This window comes from Dromiciops gliroides, chromosome 4 (genome assembly GCF_019393635.1).
Source record: "Dromiciops gliroides isolate mDroGli1 chromosome 4, mDroGli1.pri, whole genome shotgun sequence".
Taxonomy (NCBI): domain Eukaryota; kingdom Metazoa; phylum Chordata; class Mammalia; order Microbiotheria; family Microbiotheriidae; genus Dromiciops; species Dromiciops gliroides.
Window position 1 is genome coordinate 448,944,631 of NC_057864.1, and position 22,833 is coordinate 448,967,463.

At 40.7% G+C, this 22,833-nt stretch overlaps 1 protein-coding gene and 1 pseudogene across 1 annotated transcript in view; both read right to left on the minus strand.

Moving 5' to 3' along the window:
- Nucleotides 1–22,833, minus strand: part of NOTCH2 (notch receptor 2) — a 176,283-nt gene that overhangs the window by 123,353 nt on the left and 30,097 nt on the right. The window contains exon 2 of the mRNA XM_044001826.1: nt 5,075–5,156. Coding sequence (XP_043857761.1) covers nt 5,075–5,156 — 82 coding nt within the window. The remainder of the gene's footprint in view (nt 1–5,074; nt 5,157–22,833) is intronic.
- Nucleotides 18,007–18,065, minus strand: LOC122727060 (annotated as a pseudogene).

Here is a 22,833-nt window from a genome sequence, read left to right on the forward strand (position 1 = left end):
TCCTGATTTTTTTCATGTGACTTTGGTCCAATCATTTCTCATCTCCAAGCCTCAGTTTCCTTTTCTGTGAAATGAGGAGATTGGATTAGTTGGTCTCTGGTGTGTCCCTTCAGATCGAGGGGCTTATGAAACTTTCTGGAGCCCCATCTTCGCCCTCCAAAAGATACGCAAAAGGAAAAATATCTTTTAAAAGAACACATGTTTAAAATCCACATTTTTAAAGGTCCCTGTCCCTCTCTCCACCTTCCCACCCAACTTCAGTTGCATTAGACTATGAGTTTCTTGAGAGCAGGAAATGAGTTTTGGAGGGCTGGGGTTTGTTTGATGGTTTGGGGGGGTTTTCTCTTTTTTTGGCTTTTTTTTTATCCCTAGTGCTTAGGACTATGCCTGGTATATAGCAGGTACATAATAAATGCTTGTTGACTTATAATAGATTTAATCAACGCAATATCTTATGCATTTGCATTTCAGAGAAAAAAACTTGCAAATTATGGAGAGTCTGCAAGCAATTACTGATTTGGGAGAAACAACTCCCACTGAACCAAGGTAGAGCATAACCCTAGTTGACATCTGCACAGTCACAAGGGTTTTATTAAGATCTCACAACAACCCATTAGCCACAGTAGCTGAAGTGTGTACATGATCACACAGGCTTCCCCCAGCTTTGTATCCTGGTCTACTGACACATTAACAAGACACAAGGACTCCTAACAGTAAGAAAAAAACAATTGAGATGTTTATGAAATGAATCTAATCCCCCCCACATACACACACACTTATCCTCATCTGTCAGCATGATGTTATCAGAGACTTCTATAATTTCCATAAACAATCATTATATTTTAGCTGAATCAGTAGCATTATGTTCTTTGAAAAGAAAAGTCTTTTCAGATACCTGCTACTTTGCAGCTATTTTCTCTCAAATCCCACCCTCCATGCTAAAGATTTGGCTTCTCTTTCTAAAAATCCACATAGCAGTCTCTCAAAACAGGCAGACTCTTACATGCCCGGGATGCCTGATAGAAGTCTTGTCAGTCTGCCAAATGTTCTAATTTTCACTTATTACTATGTGCTTTGAGCGAGCTGTTTCCTTCATATTATTTACCGACGAGCCAAGTTCCAGTACCTCCTTTTCTTCGAGGAGAAAAAAGTCACTTTTAACATAGTCGTTATTATAATAATTATTATCAATGCTATTACTTGAAAGTTCTTAATAATTCTGCATCTATGCGACATTAACTTCTAAAAACTTAACAGATTTTATGCCCCAACTAAGTCTTACCTAGATCAAAGGGTTTAGAGTTAGAAGAAACCCCATAGAAAATGTAGAGAAGAGGTGTTGCAAAACTCCTCCGTGTAGCCAGAACCAGATTAAAATACAATTGAGGAATGTTTGACAATTAAAAAAAATACAACCTATATAATGTGAATTTTTGGTCTTCAAAACAAACTTATGCAGTGATAAGTTTCTACTTAAGTGTGACAACATTGATCTAGACAAGGAAAGTTTCTGATTGAGTCTGACACCACTGATCTAGACAAGAAAACCCAGAGAAATTAACTGACTTGTCCATTGTGACACAGTTAATAAGTAAAAAAACTGGGGTTCAAGTCCTAGATTTCAAATTCAGTAGCCCTTTTCACTCTCCCTTGCTGCCTCTTAAGGGCCCCAAGAGAAAATGTGTCAGAAGCAGATTTCATGCACTGTCTACAAAGATTCTGAAATTATTCTTATAACATCATCATTTATTTTCACAAGGACCAAACAAAGTAGTCCTGGTAAATATAGAACAGATAGAAGTTAACCTACAGTTAACAGAGGTCCCTCCATTTACTTCCATTAGAGTTGATAACATAGACATTCACTTACAAACTAATTCAAAAAGGCAACTGTGAAAAATGTCTCCCCACATGGGGCACTATACTAGGACCAGTACAAAAGAATCAAGTTGCTAGGGGACAAGAGTACTAATTATCCAAGACATAGGAGGAGTGACTAAAAAATCAGAGCATAAAGCAGGTATAGTTCAGACAACAGAGTAGAACTATAGCCCAGTTCTGAAGGTGTGAAATTTGACTGCTCTTCTTCTCTTTCTCTCACTTGTTCCATTTTTGGTCAAAAAAATATCCCACTTGCTTCTCTAGCCAAATAAAAAAAATTAAGAGACTGCAATTTGGGGGGCGGGCGGGGCAATGAGGGTTAAGTGACTTGCCCAGGGTCACACAGCTAGTGTCAAGTGTCTGAGGCCAGATTTGAACTCAGGTCCTCCTGAATCCAGTGCTTTATCCACTGCTCCACATAGCTGCCCCCAACAATTCTTGGTGGTGTTTTTTTTTTTTTCCAGAGCAAACAGACCACCATTTTTAGTTGGTATTTAGTGAGTAAACAATTCATAACCTTACCTTTTATTCCAATTTAAACAATGTGAAAGCATGATTTGCTATCACACTACCTTCCAAGAATTCTTCACATTTAGTTATAAAGAGTTGTTATTTGTTAAGTCATTTTTCAGTCATTTTTGACCCTTCGTGATCTTACTTGAGGTCCTCTTGGCAAAGATACTGGAGTAGTTTGCCATTTCCTTCCCTTCAGCCCATTTGACAGATGAGAAAACTGAGACAAACAGGATTAAGTGACTTGCCCAGGATCACACGGCCAGATCCAAACTTAAATCCTCCTAACTCCAGGCCTGGCACTCTACCCACTGAACCACCTAGCTGCTCTAGTTAAAAGTATATTACCTGCCCCAAAATGGCTCATTTTCTGGCATTAAAAACTCCAGATTCTAGCACCCAAGAAAACTGGGATGAAAAATTATTACAAATGCACTTATGAGGGCAGCTAGGTGGTGCAGTTGATAAAGCACTGGCCCTGGATTCAGGAGGACCCGAGTTCAAATTTGACCTCAGACACTTGACACTTACTAGCTGTGTGATCCTGGGCAAGTCACTTAACCCTCATTGCCCTGGGGCAGGGATGCACTTATAATGTGCAATAATTATTAATGACTTAAATTAAAAAGGTGATCAAAAATTAGCCTAACCTATCTCAACAGAATTTTTATGAAATTCAAAATGAGATACTGACTATAGATGGAGTACTTTGCAAACTTCAAAAAGTACCATGTGAATGTCAATTATCTTATTTATTATTTCATGTGTTTGTCAAGTTGTACCATAACTACAAAATAGAGAAGGAATATGCAAAGTTCCCAGCAACTGGGAAAATGGCTAAAAAAACCCCAACCCTGTCACATATGGGTTTAATGGCAGATTACATGCCAAATATGAAGACTACAAAGAGATACAAGGAGATATAGATGAAGAAATGTCGAGTGAAGAAAACAAGATCAGAATGATATGCATGATGGGTTTCCCCACAAGTAAAATGAAGGGATTGGTACAATGCAAACAGTGAAGGTTCTGGAGTCAGAACCTGGGATTAAATTTCACCCCTGATGCTTACCACTTGGTGTGTGTGTGTGTGTGTGTGTGTGTGTGTGTGTGTGTGTGTGTGTGTGTGTGTGATCTTCAGCAAGTCGCTTAACAACCTCTGTGGGCCCCAGTTTCCTCATCTGTGAATCAAGGGGGTTGGACTGGATGGTTTCTGAGTTCCCTTCTACCCCCAAATCCATGACCTTTTGGCTTCTAATGTTTTGTTTCTTCCAGCTCTAAAAATCTATAACAATGTAAAAAAATTCTAGTACGTATTTAAAATAACATCAGAATTTAAAAAAAAAACAGAAGGAAAAAAGATCAGGAGGAGACAAAGAAAAAACTGGACATTTCTGTTATGATTTTGTTGAAAGTTAATATGTTTTCTTTAGAAATAAACTGAAAATAAACTTAGAATTTATAGTTTTGTGTACAATTATTTTTTATTTTTCTTAACTGATGGAATGTTTGCTTTTGTTAATGATTACTAAGTTTAGAATAAAAATGTTAAGTTTAAAAAAAAAGAAATTCCACATACCAATCCTTATTTTACTACTAATTTCCATTACAAAATTGGGAATGTGCTCCTGTAGAGAGAAACTCATACCCAGGATATTGTGGCAGTGGAGAAAACTTGGAGTTCAGCTGATGAAAGCATGAGGTCCCATTCAGGAAAGCCAGAACGGTTGGTTATAAAACTGAGTCTGGTTGTATGAAGGAAGAAACTGGGCCTTCCTGGGCTACTGGTCTAGATTCCAACCAGGTGTGGGGAAAGAGGAAGGGAGGGAGTGAAGAAGGAGAACACAGCTGTGTGTGTTTGGAGCATGAAAGAAAGGGCTCTTAACTCAGTCTCACAGCAGTACCGCAGGGTTTATTTATACAGAGAACTAAATGGAGTATTTAAGTTGCATTTTAAAGACTGGCACATGGCAGATGGGTCTAGTCTAAGGATCTGGTTTAGATGACAGGAAATTGCACCCAACGATAGAATCTGGAATCAATGAGGGTTACAGAATCACAAAGTCAAAACAGGTCTCATTGGTCACCTTATCCAACAGAGAATAAGAATCCCCTCTTATATGCTTAGAAAATAGGCAAGCAGCCTTCACTTGCAGACCCCCAGTAAAGGGTGACTCACTACCTCCCAGGGCAGCCCCATTTCCCCTTTGAATAACTCTAATTCTTAGCCAAGTTCTTCCTCATGAGGAAGTCTACATTTACCTCTTTGTAACTTCTACCCATTGCTCCTGGAGGAACAAAACGAATCCCCCTTTCAGGAGATAACCAATCAAATATTTGAAGTCATCTAATGCTCATTACTACCAGAAAAAAAGCAAGGGGTTATTTAATAAGTAAAGGAAAAAAGATGATGAATGGGGTAGAGCCAATCATGATACAGTTCATTTCTCAAATTTTTCTAAAAATATTTCCAACCCATCCCCTATAAAATATTTCTAACATCCCCCCCAAAAGAAAAATCTCTTTCTATTGGTAAAAAAAATCCCTTTGCATCCAACTTAAATATTGAAGAATGAAACAATGGAACAAATCTAATTTAGTGTTCTAAACCCTTAGAGAAAGCTGTAGATGAAAGGTATAGTTGTAGTAGAGAGATGTAGAAACCTCAGGTGGTACTTACTCGCAGTATCCTGTGCCATTGTTGTAGGTAACACATTTTCCTTCATTTACACAGGGCTTGAAAGCATCTAGACACTGGATTGCTTTAAAAAGAAAACACACAAAATATAAATTAGATGTGTCACTAACCACTACCTTCATATACCCTATGATCGAGCCCAGGCCAGCCCTCAAACCTCAAACAGATCTGGAATTCCCACTACAGCTATGTGACACTTTAATAGAAGCAAAGTCCTAGCCTCCGATCCAAGAAATGCATTCTCTCTCCATTGGTAATTTGCTTTTTGGTCATAATTGGTGAAGTTCTTCATTCCAGGGTATCTTGGAAGAAAGGATCCTTCTAATTAGAGTAAGCTTTCAGAGGAGTGCTCTGATGATCCATCAGTAAAAAAGGAGGGATAACTGGGAAGAAAATTCATTATCATCTATAACTTCAATGCAACCCAAACTTCAGGTAGGTTTTTGGAAGTTGTTTTTTGTCATGGACCCCTCTGACAGTCCAGCTATGCCTAGGGATCCCTCCTCAGCATAATATTTTAAAATAAAATACAAAGGATTACAAAGGAAACCAAGTATATTAAAAAGAGTTCTCCAAATATTGTTAAATTCTGTAATAATAATTAGAATAACAATCATAAAGTTTACATAGCATGCCATGTACATTATCCTACTGGAGCCTCAAAACTAGTCTGTGAGGTAGATGCCACGGGCATTATGCCCATTTTAACAGATGAAGAAGCAGATGCAGAGTGACTTTCCTAAGATCACGTCGGTACTACAACGAGTCAAAGGAAGGATCTTAACCCAAGTGTACCTGGCTCTGAGATCCCTGGGCACTCAAACTTGTTTTGCTTTTGCTTTGTTTTCACTAGATTTCACAGGAAGAAGCAGTTTCACGCAATTTAAAGGGTCCTGGACTTTGTGTCATGAACCTTGTTTCTAGTCCTGTCTGGGACAATGATGACTGAGTCTTTAGGCAACTTAACTCCTCTTGGCCTTCCACGTTCTCATATGCATAAAGAGTCGATCAGTGTTTCTCGTGAGGAAAACCAGTGTAAATCACTATGTGTTATAGAAATTAATACTCTAGGATCCTCAGATCAGTAAGCATTACTAAGCTAAATGTCTACTCTGTAGCCAATGCTGAAGAAATAACACTACATTATTATAATTTTTATCAGATGGAAAAAATGGAGAGCCAGAGAGGTAAGGTCACACAGAAAGCCAAAATGAGAATCCAGGCTGCATGATCCTGGTCCTTAATCACTCAGCCCCCTTTCCCAACACAATTGTTAACAAGTCCATAGCAGCCACTAGGCTGGGAGCCCAAGGATCCGAGTTCAGGAAGAGGGTCAGCTTACTGTCCATATCCCACTTCCCTGAAGAGCTCAAATTCTCCCTCTTCCCACACTGATAAGCCCAATGCAACAACTATAATTAAAACAGTTAATGTCAGGTTATTTCCTCCATACCAAAGTTCTCAAACTGATTTCTTCATTCTCTTTGGACACTTTTATTAGTTTCAATGTGAACTTCCTGGCTTGTTCTATTTGCTTTTTTTTTTCCTTAAAAAAAAAAAACCTCAGTAGGAAAGGAATGTATAGAACAATCCCAGGCTCCATCCAGGCTCTTCCCTTCCTCTCTCGGCAAGGTGATATGGCAGAGGGACCGCTGTACTGGGCATTGGGAAACAGGGCTTCTGTGTGAATATGGTGCCTTTACCTGGATGAGACGTGACTCCTTCAGTTGGAAAGATGAGATTGGATCTCTAAGTTAATTTCCAGCTCTAAAAATCTATCTTTATGTATAGGGTCCTCCTCATTAAACAGAAAAGCTGATGCTGTTTGGGTCCTGGAGCCCACCTCATACTTCTGGTCTCTTATAAAACTACAGCAATTCAATCAAACACCTCCCCATACCCTGACATTACTCTGCAGCATGTTCCCGGTTACACTGACACTCCTGATGGAAGAAAACTGAGAATCTACAGACATCCTCTGTCTGCTCCCAGCTATGTGGACTCACTTCCAGGGTGAGTCACCCCCCATCCCCATACAAACTGTTCACTGAGCTAAAACTCTGTGTTTGTAGTAAAGGAGTGACCTGGTCCTCAGCACTCTTTTTCCTTTCCTACTTCAAAGAATGAGGACTATTCAAAACCCTACTGAGTGGGGGAATGGTAGAAGCTTCATCCCCTACCCAGGCTGCCATTGGCTTGATCCCACCTGGGCAAAGCCTGTGCCTGGGAGGGGGCCACCTCTCTTTTCTGTGTTTTCTTCCCCAACAAGATAACTGAGCAGCAACTTCAAATGGAGGAATCCAGGCAACCCAGTGAGTCCCAGGTCAGGGGGTCCTGGGAGGCCAGAGAAGCAGCAGTTGCCATGTCTACATGGTGTTATAGCAGCAGGAGAATGGAAGGGACGAGTCAGCACCTCAGAGAGAAGCTGATGCTTAGAATCCAGCTGGCATTTGAGCTGACTATGCCCAATAAAGGTGAACTGGCTAATGAGCAGAAGTGCCAAACTCTAAAGTCTTGATGAGGCTTCCTACCAGGCCTCCAGCAGTTATAAATTGGGTTTTTTTAAATCCTGTTTAAATCATTCTTTCGATGTGCACTATGATTCTCTTATGTTTATCGTCGCTTTCTGTGCGGGAATGAAATGACTCGTCCTATACCAATTCACAGGATGTGCTAGAAACCACTTTTACTTTCCTCCCTTTTAGAGAAACCCTAGACTAATACCCAAAGTACTCTTACTGTAATTAGCAACTTTCCTCAGAAAAAGTAGGTGCTGATGAGTGAAGAGTCAAGAAATATGAGAATTAGGAAGCTCACTTCCTGTAGTGAGAAGTCAGACTTCCCACAGGGCTAAACACTGGGCAAACCACACTGGCAAGTAAAAGGCATGTACTGGCACAGGTCACTGGTCCCCATGACCTGAGAGCTAAGCGCTGTGCCAGACAAACACTGAGAAAGCCTCTCTGTGCAATGTGCTGTATTAGGTGCTAAACAGAGAATTAGTTAGACAGACAGACAGACAGACAGAGCCAGACTGAGATATAGCTACATAGATATATAGATTTTATAATATTTGTGTACATATATATACACACAAGTCCTACCTTCAATGAGCTTACAGTCTAGAACTAGGGATAAAGAAAGAATGCAGGATAGAGCACTGGCCCTAGATTCAGGAGGACCTGAATTCAAATCCAGCCTCAGACACTTAACACTTATTGGCTGTGTGACCTTGGGCAAGTCACTTAACCCCAATTACCTCACACACAAAAAAGAAAGAATGCAAATATTAATAAAACATATTAGAAGATATGAAGTACCTAAGGAAAGTATAAGCCAATGCAGGAACCAGAGGGAGGAAAGAAAGCAAAGAGGGGAGAGGAAGGAGGAGAATTAAGGAAGGTTTCTTGGACACAAAGCACTTGAAACTGTCCTTTAAGAGTAGAAGTAGTATTTGGGGGGGATATGAAATTCTAAATAAAAAGTTAAAAAAAAAAAGAGTAGAAGAAATTGGGGCAGCTAGGTAGTACAGTGGATAGATCATCAGCCCTGGAGTCAGGAGGACCTGAATTCAAATCTGACCTCAGATACTTATTAGCTGTGTGACCCTGGGTAAGTCAGGGTTAACATTGTGGGTTTTCTTTTTCTTTTTTGAAAAAAAAAAAGAGTGGAAAAGAATTCAAGAGGCATTTCAATTTACTAAAATCTAAAAATACAAAATGCCATGGAGGCAGGAAAGAGAAACAAAAGTACACAAAACTGAGTGCAAATTTCAATGGAGAAAATGAATTAAAGCCAGACTGTGGAGGGCCTCAGATGCTAAACCAAGGAGAAATGTCTGGCAATAGGGAGCCTGTGAATTGGGAAAAATAATCATAAGAATTGTTATTATTCTAGTTGATGTTTATAGAGCTCTTCAAGGTTTACAAAGCACTTTACATGTCATCTATTTTGATCTTCACAACAACCTTATTATTATCCTCATTTTACAAATGAGGAAAGGGAGGCTGGGGGAGGTTAAGTGACTTAACCAGGGTCACACAGCTAGTACGTTATCTGAGGTAGGATCTGAACTCAGAAATCCCCAAATATAAATCCAGAAATATGTCAGGGCTTTTTAGGATAGATTAGGAAGGTAAAGATTAAACTAAGCAGGGAGACACTTTAGGCGGCTACTTTTAAATCTAAGCAAGCAGAATCTGAATTATGATGATACAGAGGTACAGATGATAACAGCAATATTAGGGAAGTGAACAAGAAAATTGGCTGATATTAGAAAGGGAAAGAAGAAGAAAGAAGCCAAAGATGATTCCTAGAGTCAGAAGCCTTGGTAACTGAGAGAACTATACAACATTAAAATTTAGAAATAAAAACAAAAACACGGAGATATAGATTTGGTGGGGATCCCAGCAGGTAAAAAGATCTCACGAGGCCTTTTGCTTCTCCTGCTACAAGATGGCTCTGGAAATAGGTGGGTTCCCCCAAAAATGAGTCTTTTTTTTTTTATTAAGTGCTCTGACAGATCATTACAGGGAAAACTCACAGAGACAAACATGCCAAAATCAATAGCATTTTGCCTAAGCGATCTAACAGCACTGGCCTTACTTATCCTAGAAAATGTTATGACAAAAAGAAGGAAGGCATACCAGGCTAATCATTAATTATCTGATCAATAAAATCATGCTACCTTGAACCCCTCTCTCTTTGAACAGTTTACTGAACTGCTGGTGAGAGCTTTATTAAATCACTACATGCAACATCACAAACTGCTAAAACAGAACGACAAAGCAACACAATGTGCCACCTAGGCTGGAGAAGGGGTGAGAAAATGAAAACTTCAAGCCTTGTTTTTAAACACTTAAGTCAACCAACAATTATTAAGCACCTCATACTACAGGCTCGGCACTGAGGACACCAGGTCAGAAAATGACAGGCAGAGGTTAAGCTAGAAACAAATCGATGGAACTTGGAAGGTGATGACATAGCCATCAAACAGGGGCAGGAAAGATTCCAAGAAAGAAGGATTACTTCCAACAGTCAGGATCAAGGAAACTTAATGGCATTAAGTGACACCTGAGAGGGGCCATGAAGGATGGAAATAGGTGGGGAGAGAGGGAGGAAGACAGGCTGCATTCCAGGCATGGTGACAATATACACAAATGCATGAAAACCAGAAAGGACAAGGCCAAAGACTGGTAGCGACAGGCTGCACAAAAGGGGAAGAGCATCTCCACACCTCAGCACAGTGCCCTGACATACAGTGAGCTCTTAATAAATATTTGAATTGAATTGTTTGCTGAAATAAGGCTGGACAACCATGTCAGAGCCAGAGTGTGGCGAGTCTCAAATGCCAGGCTAAAAGCTTTTACATTTTAATCTATAGGAAAGGGTGAACCACTAGGGGCAAGGAAAGTAGAAAGGAAGAACAGGCTCAGGCAAGGTTGTTAAGCACAAGGGAGAACTGAGCACAACGTTAGGAAGAAGAAAATGAAGTGATAGAAAGGGAGAGATTGAAAATGAAAGGAAGTGGGGGCAGCTAGGTGGTGCGATGAGTAAAGCACCGGCCCTGGATTCAGGAGGACCTGAGTTCAAATCTGACCTCAGATACTTGACACTTACTATCTTTGTGACCCTGGGCAAGTCACTTAACCCTCATTGCCCTGCCCCCCCCCAAAAAAAAATGAAAGGAAGAGGAGAGAAGAGAAATTGAACATGGAGCCAGAGGAAAAGGGATTCAATGGGATCCAAGAGAGGATCACAGAACCTTAGAAATGCAAGGGGCCTCAAGCAGCCACCTTGTCCATCCTGCACGCCCCAAATCCCTCCATACAATTTTTTTAAAAAGTGAATAGATAAATAAGAAAATGGTGTCTGGGAATATCAATGGATTTCTGGACCATGGCTTAAAATGGAGCAATAACCGGCTCCTTGCCAGGGATTAGACTGTACCTAAGAAAGACTGTTCTGAATATAATTTTTGGTGCCTTGCAAATTTTGTCAAAAGGGCTTTAAACTAAAAAGGGCAGAAGAAAACTGCCTGTACATGTACATGTACATCTACGTCTACCTCTACACATACACATACACATAAACACTAGCTATACAAAGCTATACATGGGCAGTTTTCTAGCTAGTCGATATTCATAGGCAGTTTTCTTCTGCCCTTTTTAGTTTGAAGAATATGGAGAAAAGGTACGAAGAACAGCAGCTGAGCCACCCAGAAGTTCACAGAAAAAATACAAGAAAAGACCCAGTAGTAAATAGAACCCATATTCTCAAATGTCTACATATGAATGTCCAAAGTGTAGGCAATATGCAAGATGAGTTAGAGGTCATAATTCAACAATGCAGATTTGACCTCACAAAAGTATTCCCTGAGATATAGTGGGATGGAATCCATGACTAGACTACAGCTCTGGATGGGTCAATTTTATGCAATAGAATCAGGATAAGTAAAGAAGTGGGGATTGAGGAGAGGCTGTGTATTTAAAACATGTATTCATGTAAGGAAATGCAGGAAAAGCACAGTGGAGAGAATTTGGATAGAAATCATTGCAGGGCAAAACAAAAAAGACACAAGTAGACCGCATAGATGGACAAACAAGATCGCCTTACCCTTGAGACTAGGACATACTATTAGAAAGAGTACTTTATTTGTGGTCAAAAGACCCAAGTTTAGATCCTGGCTCTGCCACTTACTACTGCAAAAACAAGCAAGTCATTTCAATTCTCTGGGAATTTCCTTGTCTGTAAAATAGACCGACATTTTGTCAACTGATCTCCAAGGTCCAAAAACTTTCATGTTATAAGGATGGATAAAAACAAAGATATTTGCACTTCTCAACTCCCTTGTAATTGCCAAATCCAAAGACAAACGGTCCCTCCGTTTTCATTTCCCTTGACCTCTCTGAAGGTTTGGACACTGGTGGACCACCCTTCTAGATGCTCTCTTCTCCCTTGGCATCTCTGGTACTACTCTCTTCTTGTTCTCCTCCTACTTTTCTAGCTACTCTTTTTCAGTCTTCTGCGGGTTCTTCATCCATTTTCCCTGTTCCTAAGTGAAGGGGTCCCCCAAGGCTTTATCCTAGGGAGGCCCTTTTTTCACCATATACTCTACTTGGTCATCTCCCAGAGGTTCAATGATCACCTCTATACAGATGACTTTCAAATCTCTCTCATTAACTCCAATCTAACATTGCCAACCACCTACTGAATATCTCCAACTAGATATCCCAAATGAAATTTAAGTTTCAACATGTCCAGAGTAGAAAAACTGGATTGCTGAATAGAAGTGGACTCAGTGTTGGATAGTCTAGCATCTGATTCCACATGAATTCATTTCTGCCACTGCACAAACCACACAAAGAAATTTAATGCCATAAAATATATAGGAGTAGGACTGAAAAATAGCATTTTGATATTAAACATGATAAATGATTTAATCAAGCAGTCTTGAAAATATTGGGGGTTTTCCCCCAATATAAAGGAAGCATTTGAACATATGAAGTAGATAGTTCTCTTATTTATGTTTACAAAGTAAAATGGACAATCCTAAATCTGCCATAGCTACTGCACTGCGGGTCATTAAGGGAGGGACAAGAGCAACAACAACCCAACCCAATCACATCACATCTCTTCTGAGCTTCCTTTCATGGCTTATAATAAAACCTAAAATTTCCTCCAGCATTTTCAGGTCATTTTAAAATTCTGGCTGTCTTAAGATTTTCCAAATTAAAAACATAAGCCCCTTTTAGAAAGGAACTGTGATTTGTCAATTTTATAAAACCACAAAATCAGATTTTTGTAACTATAAGATAGCATTTCTTTCTTATCTCACCACTTTTGATGACCATGCTAAAGCTATAAAAAGTGGTATTCAGTCAATGTTTACTAATTAGAACCAGTCCTCTGTACTATGGAATCTTCTTAAAAAGTAGTAAAGAACGTGGAAGAGGAACGGATAGGTGGCACCATGGATAAAGCACCAGCCCTGGATTCAGGAGTACCTAAATTCAAATCTGGCCTCAGACACTTGACACTTACTAGTGGTGTGACCCTGAACAAGTCACTTAGCCCTCATTGCTCCACCCCCCCAAAAAAAGAACATGGAAGAAGCAGAAAGATCATACTCCACTAATCCTAGCTATACTCATGCAAAATTTGGAGAGAAATCTCTGGGCGTCACCTTTGTCATACTTTTCTACATGAATTACCACCTTTCTGAACCTGGAAACCCAATCTCCATGAATATCACATTTCTTTTTGATTCTGTCATCTCAACTGGCTTTCATTATCTCACATGTGGATTAATGAAACGCTCTCCTAGCTGGCCTGCCTGCTTTCAGTGACTGATATGCCCTGCCTCTTCCCATCTATCTGCACACTACTCTACTATTACTCTACTTCCATAAAAACTTCTTTCACCATATCACCCCTTGCCTCCTGCTTCTGACTGTATCCAATACAAACTCTTCTGCTGGGCGCTGATTGCACCCAATCACAGAATTTAAAAGAAACTTAAGCTACTTATTCCAAATTGGATCCCAAAAAAAATTCCCGTAGAAGATAGTCAACGAGTGGTCATGGAGCCTCAACATATTCAGCAAAGAGGAAGACACTCCAATTCAAGGCAGCTTCCCTCCCTTTTTTTAGATAGCTCTAATTATTAAGAACTTCTTTCCGGAAAATAAGCCTAAAAATGACTCTTTGTAGTGTCTATTCATTGCTCCTGATTATTCCCTCTGGGGCCAAAGAGAAAAGATAAAATTCCTTTTGACGACTCTTCAGAACTCTTGAAAAAAACTATCCCATAAACCGGAACACTACCCTCCCACCCCCAGAGGCACTCCTATCCCTGCCCACCTCCACAAGACTTCTCTTCTCCAGACTAAATATTCCCAATTCCTGATTCTCATATAACATAGACTGAAGGAACCATCACACCCTCATTCTTGGAAGCCATGTCTCTTGTAAATGCAGTCCAAGAACACATGAGATTTTTGGCCATGCAATCACACAGTTGACTCATATTGAGCTTGCAGTACAATAAAACCTCCATCTTATACTTGGGAAGATGATATTTTTGAACCTAAGGGTAAGATTTTACATCCATTCCTATTAAATTTCATTTTTCTTTTCTTTTCTTTTTCTTTTGTGGGTCAATGAAGGTTAAGTGACTTGCCCAAGGTCACACAGCTAGTAAGTATCAAGTGTCTCAGGTCAGATTTGAACTCAGATCCTCCTGAATCCAGGGGCGGTGCTCTATCCACTGCACCATCTAGCTGCCCCTAAATTTCAGCTTAATGAAGTCAATGTATTACCCTACTCTACCCAAGCAGACACCGATTACTCTCATCAAGCCACTCTCCTCACTGTCATATAAATATTTCTGGAACATTTCTTTCTCCCTCCACACTTCTGCTGTTGCTTCCTTCCCCTGGCATGCGCTCCTGTCTAGCTAACAAAAATCCTACCCAACCATCAGGACCCAACTCAGTTTCCTTTCTTCCCTAAGTCTTTCTGACTAATCCAACTTTTACTAATCCCCCTCTCTTCTGAACCAATGTTACCAATGTGGCACCAATTACCTAACTTGTCAGTTAATTCTAAACTGTCTACACTATCATATCCATGCCTTTTCTCCACATTTGTTAGTATGGTCTCAAACTGGATAGAAGATAAATTCCCTCCATTTTATAACTCTTCTGTATCCTTAACATAACCTTGAGAAATGCTTATTAAGAAAGGCTTGCTGACTGATTGGAACCCTAAGAAGAGACTGAGCAAAGTGGAAAAGGAGCTGGTTTTCTACCATAAAGACTGGGGTCATTGTAGAAAGCTTAAACGCTTAGAAAAATGGCAGAGTCCTGAGAAAATTCAGACAGAACATCAATGAAAGTAAGCAGTGGTTTCCATAGCCTCACCAAGAGCTTAGCAGCTACCATGACCAACTGAACTTGAGCTTCTGGACAAAAGAGGCACCAGAGATCGAGAAAGAGAAAAAAATAAAAGGGAAGAAGGGGATGCAAGCCAAACTTACATTCAAATAACAGCAAAATCAAAATGAGTTGCTTTGGTTATATAAGAATCCCCTTCCCCCCAAATGCTTTCAATTCACATGGTCCCCTCACCTCAACATCCATTACAAAAGGGTCCCTAGAAAGAACCCTTTGGAGTCCAGCATGGACATGCTTCAGTGTTTCTTCCCTATGAATTATAATGATGCTCAGGCAAGGTCATGGTATTTACTCAAATTTAGATGCTCTGTGTATGAATAGATACTGCAAATAATAGAATAAGCTGTCCTTGATTTTAACCAATTCTTGAACCTCAGGAGAAAGCCTCTTTAGGGACAAGAGAGAGTTAGCCAAACTTGATGGAATCTGCCTTATTTTCTCTAGACATCGACCAAGTTTGGTTTTTTTTTCTCCTTTTTTTTTTTTTCAGGGCTCTGCAATATCGTGCCAGCCACACATCAAGTGCTTAAAAGCCTCCCTTTGTTTTAGGGATTTCTGACATAGGTAATTAAGGCCGCACTCTCATCAGGTTTAATCTGAGCTGCCTTCACTGTGTTTCTTTTGTTGCATTAACATGTAATCATTTTAAATTGGCAGAGTCAACTGCAGCCCTGCATCCTCTTCAATAACCCTCTGTTATTGGGCTCTCACATGATTTTCCCGATAGCCTGCTCTCCCCCGTGTCTGAAGTGTGACATCTGTTTGTGCTTACATCCCCAGCTCTCTCGGAAGAAGTTTTGAGCCTGGAGTGGGGTGGGTGGAGGAGCCAAGACTAGCCATGGAGGGGGCTTCCAACCTTCTCTTCAACGTTTATGCAAATCTCAGGTAGCTGCCTAGGAGAAAGCTGGCAGCAAAGCTCATGCCTTAGGCTAGGACTGCTGCTGGAGGATGGGGGGGGGTGCACCCACCGGGAAGCCGTAATGGTTCTGTGAAAGGTTTTCCAAAATGCTTGACGATTTATTTACCAGGAATAGGAGAACAGATTGGGCAAAGTGAGGGTAAACGGAAGGATTTGGCCACATTATTGTAGGATTTTGTTGCAACTCGTTACCAAAACATCCACTTTGCTAAAAGTTCTGGGTGGGTGAATTGAAAAGATTTTGGGGGAAGAGCAGGATCAGATTATTTGAATTCCAAAACGGATGAAAAATTGGATTGTCATTTTCTAACACAGGAAAGGAGGATATTGAAAGTTTCTATCTTAAAATTTGCATGAATGAGATACCCTTAAGGACAATCTTGATCCCTTTGCATTCTGGTACAACTGGTTGAGAAGCAGCCAGAATAATTACATTTAAACATGAAATTTGGAGGATGGTAATAAAATCCCATTTGAATGCCAACCTTACTCCCAGAACTCTTTCGTAAATTGTAGGGTTGTTTTTTCCCCTCTGTAGATTTACCTGTTAAGAAGCATCATAAATTTGACCATTGCAAAGGCCACACACACACACACACACACACAGCCTCTTCTCTTCACTCTCTCATCAGTTCCCATAAGTATAATTATCACCTTTTTGCAGATGACCTTTAATTCTATATATCCAACCCTAAACTTTCCCCTGATCTCCAGTTCCACATCAACAACTACCTATTGGACTTTTCCACTTGGATGTCCCATTGACATCTCAAACTCAACTTCCCCAAACATAACTCACTATCATCCCACCCTCCTACAGATGTCCCACTTTCTGTTGAGGGAACCACCATTCTTCTGGCCACACAAGAGTTATCCTGGTCTCTCCTTCTCTTTCCTTCACTGCCCTCCCAAACCCATCCAATCAGTTCTTACCTCAACAACATTTCTCAGGCATGTCCCCTTCCTGCCCCCAGGCATTAGTGCAATGACCTCCTAACTGGTCTGGTTCCAGTCTCCTCTCCAATCTATCCTCACATAGCTCCTGTATTAATAATCCTAAAATGTAGCTCTTTCCACATCACTTCCCTACTCAAAAAGCTTCTGGGGCTTTCTGTAGTCTCTAGGATAAAACACAAATTCCTCAGCCTGGCATTTGAAGGCCTCCACAACCTGGTGACCCCCTACATTTCCGGTCTTATTTCATATTACATCACGTTCTAGCACTGCATGTTCGAGCCAAATTGGCCAACTAGCTGTTTTCTAAACACAACATTCTCTCTTCGATCCGTGTATCTGTGAACAGACTGCTCCCATACCTGACATATATTTCCTCCTCACTGACCCTTATTAGAATTCTTTGTTTGTTTTTCACTCTTCAGCTCAGGTTCTACTGACTACCCTAAGCTTTTTTCCATCCATGACCTCCATATTTTTAGTGCACCCTCCCTCCCCAAATTCCCTTATACCATATTTATCTGCATACAAGCTGTATCCAACTAGGAGAATCTAAATTCCTTGAAGAAAAAGGATTGTTTTGTTACTCAGCCCCTAGTAAAGTACTTGTCCTAATTAAATATTAATTGAATTGAAAAGAGGAGATGCATTTGGAGGTTCAATTATTATTCGCAAAGATTGCTATATGTTTGCAAACAAAGTAGAAGTTAAAAGAACCTGTTGTATTTGGGCAGGTTTAAATCCCACTTCTGGTTGGGGAAGTCACTTAACCTCGGTTTCCTGATCTGAGAAAGGAGGAAGATTAGGTCAGATGGCTTCAGAGGCCTCTTCTAGCTCTGCCTCAATCTTCCTCTTCTCTACCATCAAGCCATCAAGACAGATACAGTAAGTAGCTCGCGTCTGTAAGACAAGGTTCTACTGTCCCAACTGTCCTTTGACTAAAATCTCTCCTTGCTGATTTGTCATTGTTAAGCCTTATTTTGCTAAAGTTAGATTCAAGAAATGACTTTTAAAGATAAATTCAAAATGCCAAAGTATATAGCAGGCACAAGGCATTTTGCTGTGTCATAAGGAAGATACAGTTTCTATGCTAATCTTCTCTGTATCGTTCCAATTTTAGCGTATGTGCTGCCGAAGCAAGCACGAAGATACAGTTTCTAAAAGACCCTGTTACGGCCCAGCCCTGAATGGGATAATGGGGGGAGAGGATGAACTTGAGCACACTAGCCACAAACACACACACCTGTGACAAAATAAGGCATAATTGGAGGTTGCTGGGAGGTTAAGGGGAAAAGTCAGGGAGCTCTTCCAATACAGTTGTTCCAAATGAAAATAAAATATTTTGCTTCTGTTGAGAAAAAGCTTCCTAAGTGGTGCTAAATCCTCAAAGGATATAGCTCTCCCTGCTCAAAAAAAATGAATGTAGCTTTAGGGCCAATTTCCCCAAGGAAAGGCAGGTATGTCAATATTAAAATATGGATGCAACTACTATTGAATAGTAGTCCTAACAGCTCACATGAGTGGCTTTTTAAGGTTTGCCAAACACTATCTACACAATCCCATTGTCTCAAGACAACCCTATAAACAGAGTAGGTGGTACTATTATTCTAATTTTACAGATAGGAAAGTTGAGGTTGAGAGTAATTCAGTGACCTGCTCAGAATCACAGAGCAACTGAGTGCCTGAAATGGGATTTGAACCCAGGACTTTGGAACTCTTAAGCCCAGTGCTCTATTCATTACACTGCTGCCCACTCCATCCCAAGTAAAGAAAGAAGAGAACCCAGGCTTTCATAGAGAAATTTCCCTTTCTATCCTTGAATGAGAGTCAGCATGGTGTATTGGATGGAGCTGGCAAAGACCTGGGTTCAAGTCCTACCCATACTGGCTCTTTAACTCTGGGTAATTCCCTCAGCTTCTCAATGCTCTAAACCAGTAATGTCAAACTCAAATAGGAAATTAGGCCAGTAAACTGTACCATAAGGATGCCTAGAGGCATATATTGACTTAGAAAACCACATAGTAACATTAGCTATGTGTTACTGTATTTTTATTTAACTTGTTAAAATATTTCCCAACTATATTTTCATCTGGTTTGGGTAGTTGTAGGGCCTCTACATTTGACACCCAAGCCCTAAACAACTTTCCTCAACTGGAAATTGCAGAGAAGGTGACAACCTGCATCAAGGGTAGAGGGAGTTTTCTCACTCGAGATTTCCTTGGATCAATTAAATCATAAGTCCAAGCCCTAATCTTATCCTTGTCTGATGTCAGAGAAGCATGAAACCAATGATCTAGAAAGAAATATGAATTCCATACTAGGGATTGTCTAAGAACAGCTACACTTCAGAGGCATGGAGACAAAATGGTGGAAGGCAAAACCTAGGATTTATAATCAATCTATATGACTGGGAATGATTTCTTTGTACTGAGATTGAAGAGTTACAGTGTTGGGCAACAAACTCTGTGGCTCCATTAATAAATCATATGCACCTGGAGTGAAGGCTCACTACTCAAGGAACCCCCAACTAGCCGTACCACCTATCTATGGGGGTATTCATCCCACAAATATTTACTTAACACGAGGAATCCAAAAATCAATTAAGAAACAGTTCAATAGCTCTCACCCTCAAGAAATGTGTAATCTGGTAGGGAAAAGACTTGTACCCAAGCTATATGAGGCAGAATAGAATGGGATGGGCAGGGGGCAGCTAGGTGGCACAGTGCATAAAGCACCAGCCTTGAATTCAGGAGTACCCGAGTTCAAATCTGGCCTCAGACACTTGACACTTACTAGCTGTATGACCCTGGGCAAGTCACTTAACCCTCATTGCCCCGAAAAAAAAAATGGGATGGGCAGATAAGGACACATGCATGGGGTATGATGAGGGGACTGGCCTAGATGAACTATGAGGCCCCCTCTAGCTCTAAAGCTGTGAGATCCTATGAATACAGTGAGTTCAAGGGCAAGGAAAAATCATTTCAAGTTTGGGAACTGGAAGAGCATTGAAGAAAGCTACAGGGAGGAAACGGCCAATTTCAACAGGAATGTGGACTTCAGGGGATTTCAGATAAAGAGAAAAGGCCCATGAGAAGCCAAGAAGCAGGAGGCCCAGAGGGTATGCCTGGGGCAATGTTAAGCAGTCCAGTTTGGCTAGAGCATAGGATATCTAAAAGCAGAAAAGAATGGTGGTAAGACTGGAAAGGTAGGTTATCAATGACAAAACACACAGTGAGCAAATCCAGAAAAGTAACACCTGTGGGGTCAGAGAATCTATCAGACAAAGGGTCCCAAAGCATCCGAAGTCTAGGCCTTCTAGATCTATGAGCATCAGGAAACCAGGATGCTTAGAAAAAACAGAAAATTTCAAACACTTGTCATTTACCCACTGTATGAAAAGCACTCTGCTAGGAACTGGGGGAGATACAAAGTTAGGTAAGACACAATGTTCATGCCTACCCACATGGAGCCCAGAGTCTACTCCAGAAATAGACTAAGAGGATTATACTTGTTCGAAAATCTGGTCCCAAGAACAGAAAGAACCTCAGAACAGAGGGGAGCAGTAGAAAGAGAAACATTAAATCTGTGAAATATTAAAGAAGATAAAAGATGTGACAGTCCCTTGCAATGAATGAATGAATGAATGAAGTGAAAAAAAAAGAGAGAGAAGCCCTTGCAATGTACCAAGTACTAGCACAAGGCCTTTTGGAGCAAACCATAAGTTGTATTTTTATTTAAAATATTGTTTTCACAGCCTTCACTTTCTCTTTACTTAAAAACAAGCTCTACCATAATTTGGCTTCAACACCAACAGGAGAAAACACCCGTGTACATGCACCCACTCCCTCTGCTGCTTCCCTTCCCTCTCTCCTGCCTCCCTCCACTTAACTACTAAATTTCACATCCTCCTTTGGTCATTAGTACACTATAAGTTAACATGAATTTAACCTCCTTGCCCTCCACCCCCGCCCCTTAGATTTTCCTGAAGTTACAACAGTCTTCTTAAGAAAACAAGCCAGACATTCATCCAAAGGTTGGTCCCAAGCACACCAGCAGATGCTTGCAATCTGCTCTGCAAACTGTGATGTTGGCCTCCGTCCGCATGGCTTCTGCTGCCCACAGCAGGATTGAAAATTAGTATATGTCAAAAAGCTGCTATGGCTAACTGAATTCAGGCTTTCCCGATGTGTAGCTTTAAACTCCACAAAGCACTGACACCTTTCCCTTTGATACAGGATCTGGTTGGCCCCACCAAGAGAGAGGGCATTAACTGGTTGGACCAACAATGGAAAGAGGCTCTACTCCAGACCTGGGGCCAAATCAAAGAGCTTTTTGGTCATAGTTTTTGCCAAGGTATTTCCCTGCCCTCGTTCTCAGGCTCAAGACAAAAGAAACATCCAATCGGGCAAAACTCTCCAAACATCATCGTGGTTACAGGACTTCCTGGATAAGTAAGTGTTGTACCAGGATGTTGGCTCGCTTGGGTCCAATTCTTTTCCCCAGCTGATAACCAGCCTCGGAGTCTCAGAGGATTGGGGAAAAAAAAAAAAGAATAAGCAGACACACCCTACTGCTTCCCACCTCCACCTGCTTTGGTTCTACTATTCCTGCTTGGCAGCCCAGGTGCGTTCCAGGAGAGAGTCCCGGGACCTTGGCAGCATCTGAGCTGCCTCTCCTCTCCACCTCAGCTCTGGCCCTCTGTTACTGGGCACAAGCAGGGGCAGGTAGCATTCCACTTTCCTTGGGGTGGAGGACAAAGCCAATCATCAGTTCTCCCAGAGAAGACAGAAAGGGAAAACATCCTAAGAGCTGTGATTTTATTCCAATTTTCCAATGTCACAGCAGAGGAAATGTTTTAATCCCTCTCATTCATTGCTCTTAAACTATTTTTCTAAGGGAAAAACTATTCCTCTCTGGGGACATGGGAGCAGCACCCAACCTGAAGAGCAGCGATTGACAAAGGGAGTTTAACCAGTTACACCACTCCAGCCTCTGGGAGTGTCCTTTCTCACAACCACCTCATTATGTTAACAGGGGATTAAATGCTCTGGTAAAATAGTATTAAAGCAAGTAACCCCAAAGTTCAAGTAAAAGAGATGCTGTAAAGGAGTGAGTAAATGCGATTTACTAGTGGTGTGTGATTATATAAAACTCAGCCAAAACATCACTCATTTTTGTTGTAAAAAAGTAAAAGCCCAGTATAAAGGATTTTTTATTGCTTAAATATAAAAGTTTACAGCAGAAGGCATCAGATTATTATAATATTTAATCATCGGGGTGGGTGAAATTGTCTTCCTTACATCTAGCACCTGATACCGGGGTTAAATTTTTAAGTAGGTGAAATTGAGAAACTGGTATTCAGCAGCCTCCTCTCCAAGTACCCTCCTACCTTCCCAGGCATCCATTGTCCTGGGGCTGCCCCACAGCTTAACCTAAACAAGTCATTTATTTACTCCCTCCCTCGCCCCGTGCTCCTGGTTACCTATAGCACCTATGCACCAGAATTAGGGCAGTGATAAGCCTACCTGGTAGGGATGGCAGTCATGAGCTTGGATTCTTAAGCACTATGATAATCAAATAAGTTAACTAGGCACAGACTAGCAAAAAAAAAATAAAAGTTTAAAAAAAATCACATAGCATTGAGACCCTGGACAAATCATGTAACCTCTCAACTCTCTGAGATTATAAATTTTGGAGGAGGTGCAGACCTGCATTAGTAGAGGAAATTTCCTTTCCTGGGAGTTCCCCAAACTAATGAAATCAAGAGGCCCGGCCTTTATCCTTATGGCACAGACACAGCTTTAAAAAAAAAAAATCCTGATTCAACATGACTGAAAAATTCTACCATAACTCTAAGGGGTGTGAGCCACATTTTTGTGTAGATCAAGATCAGAGAATCTCAGATTTGGAAA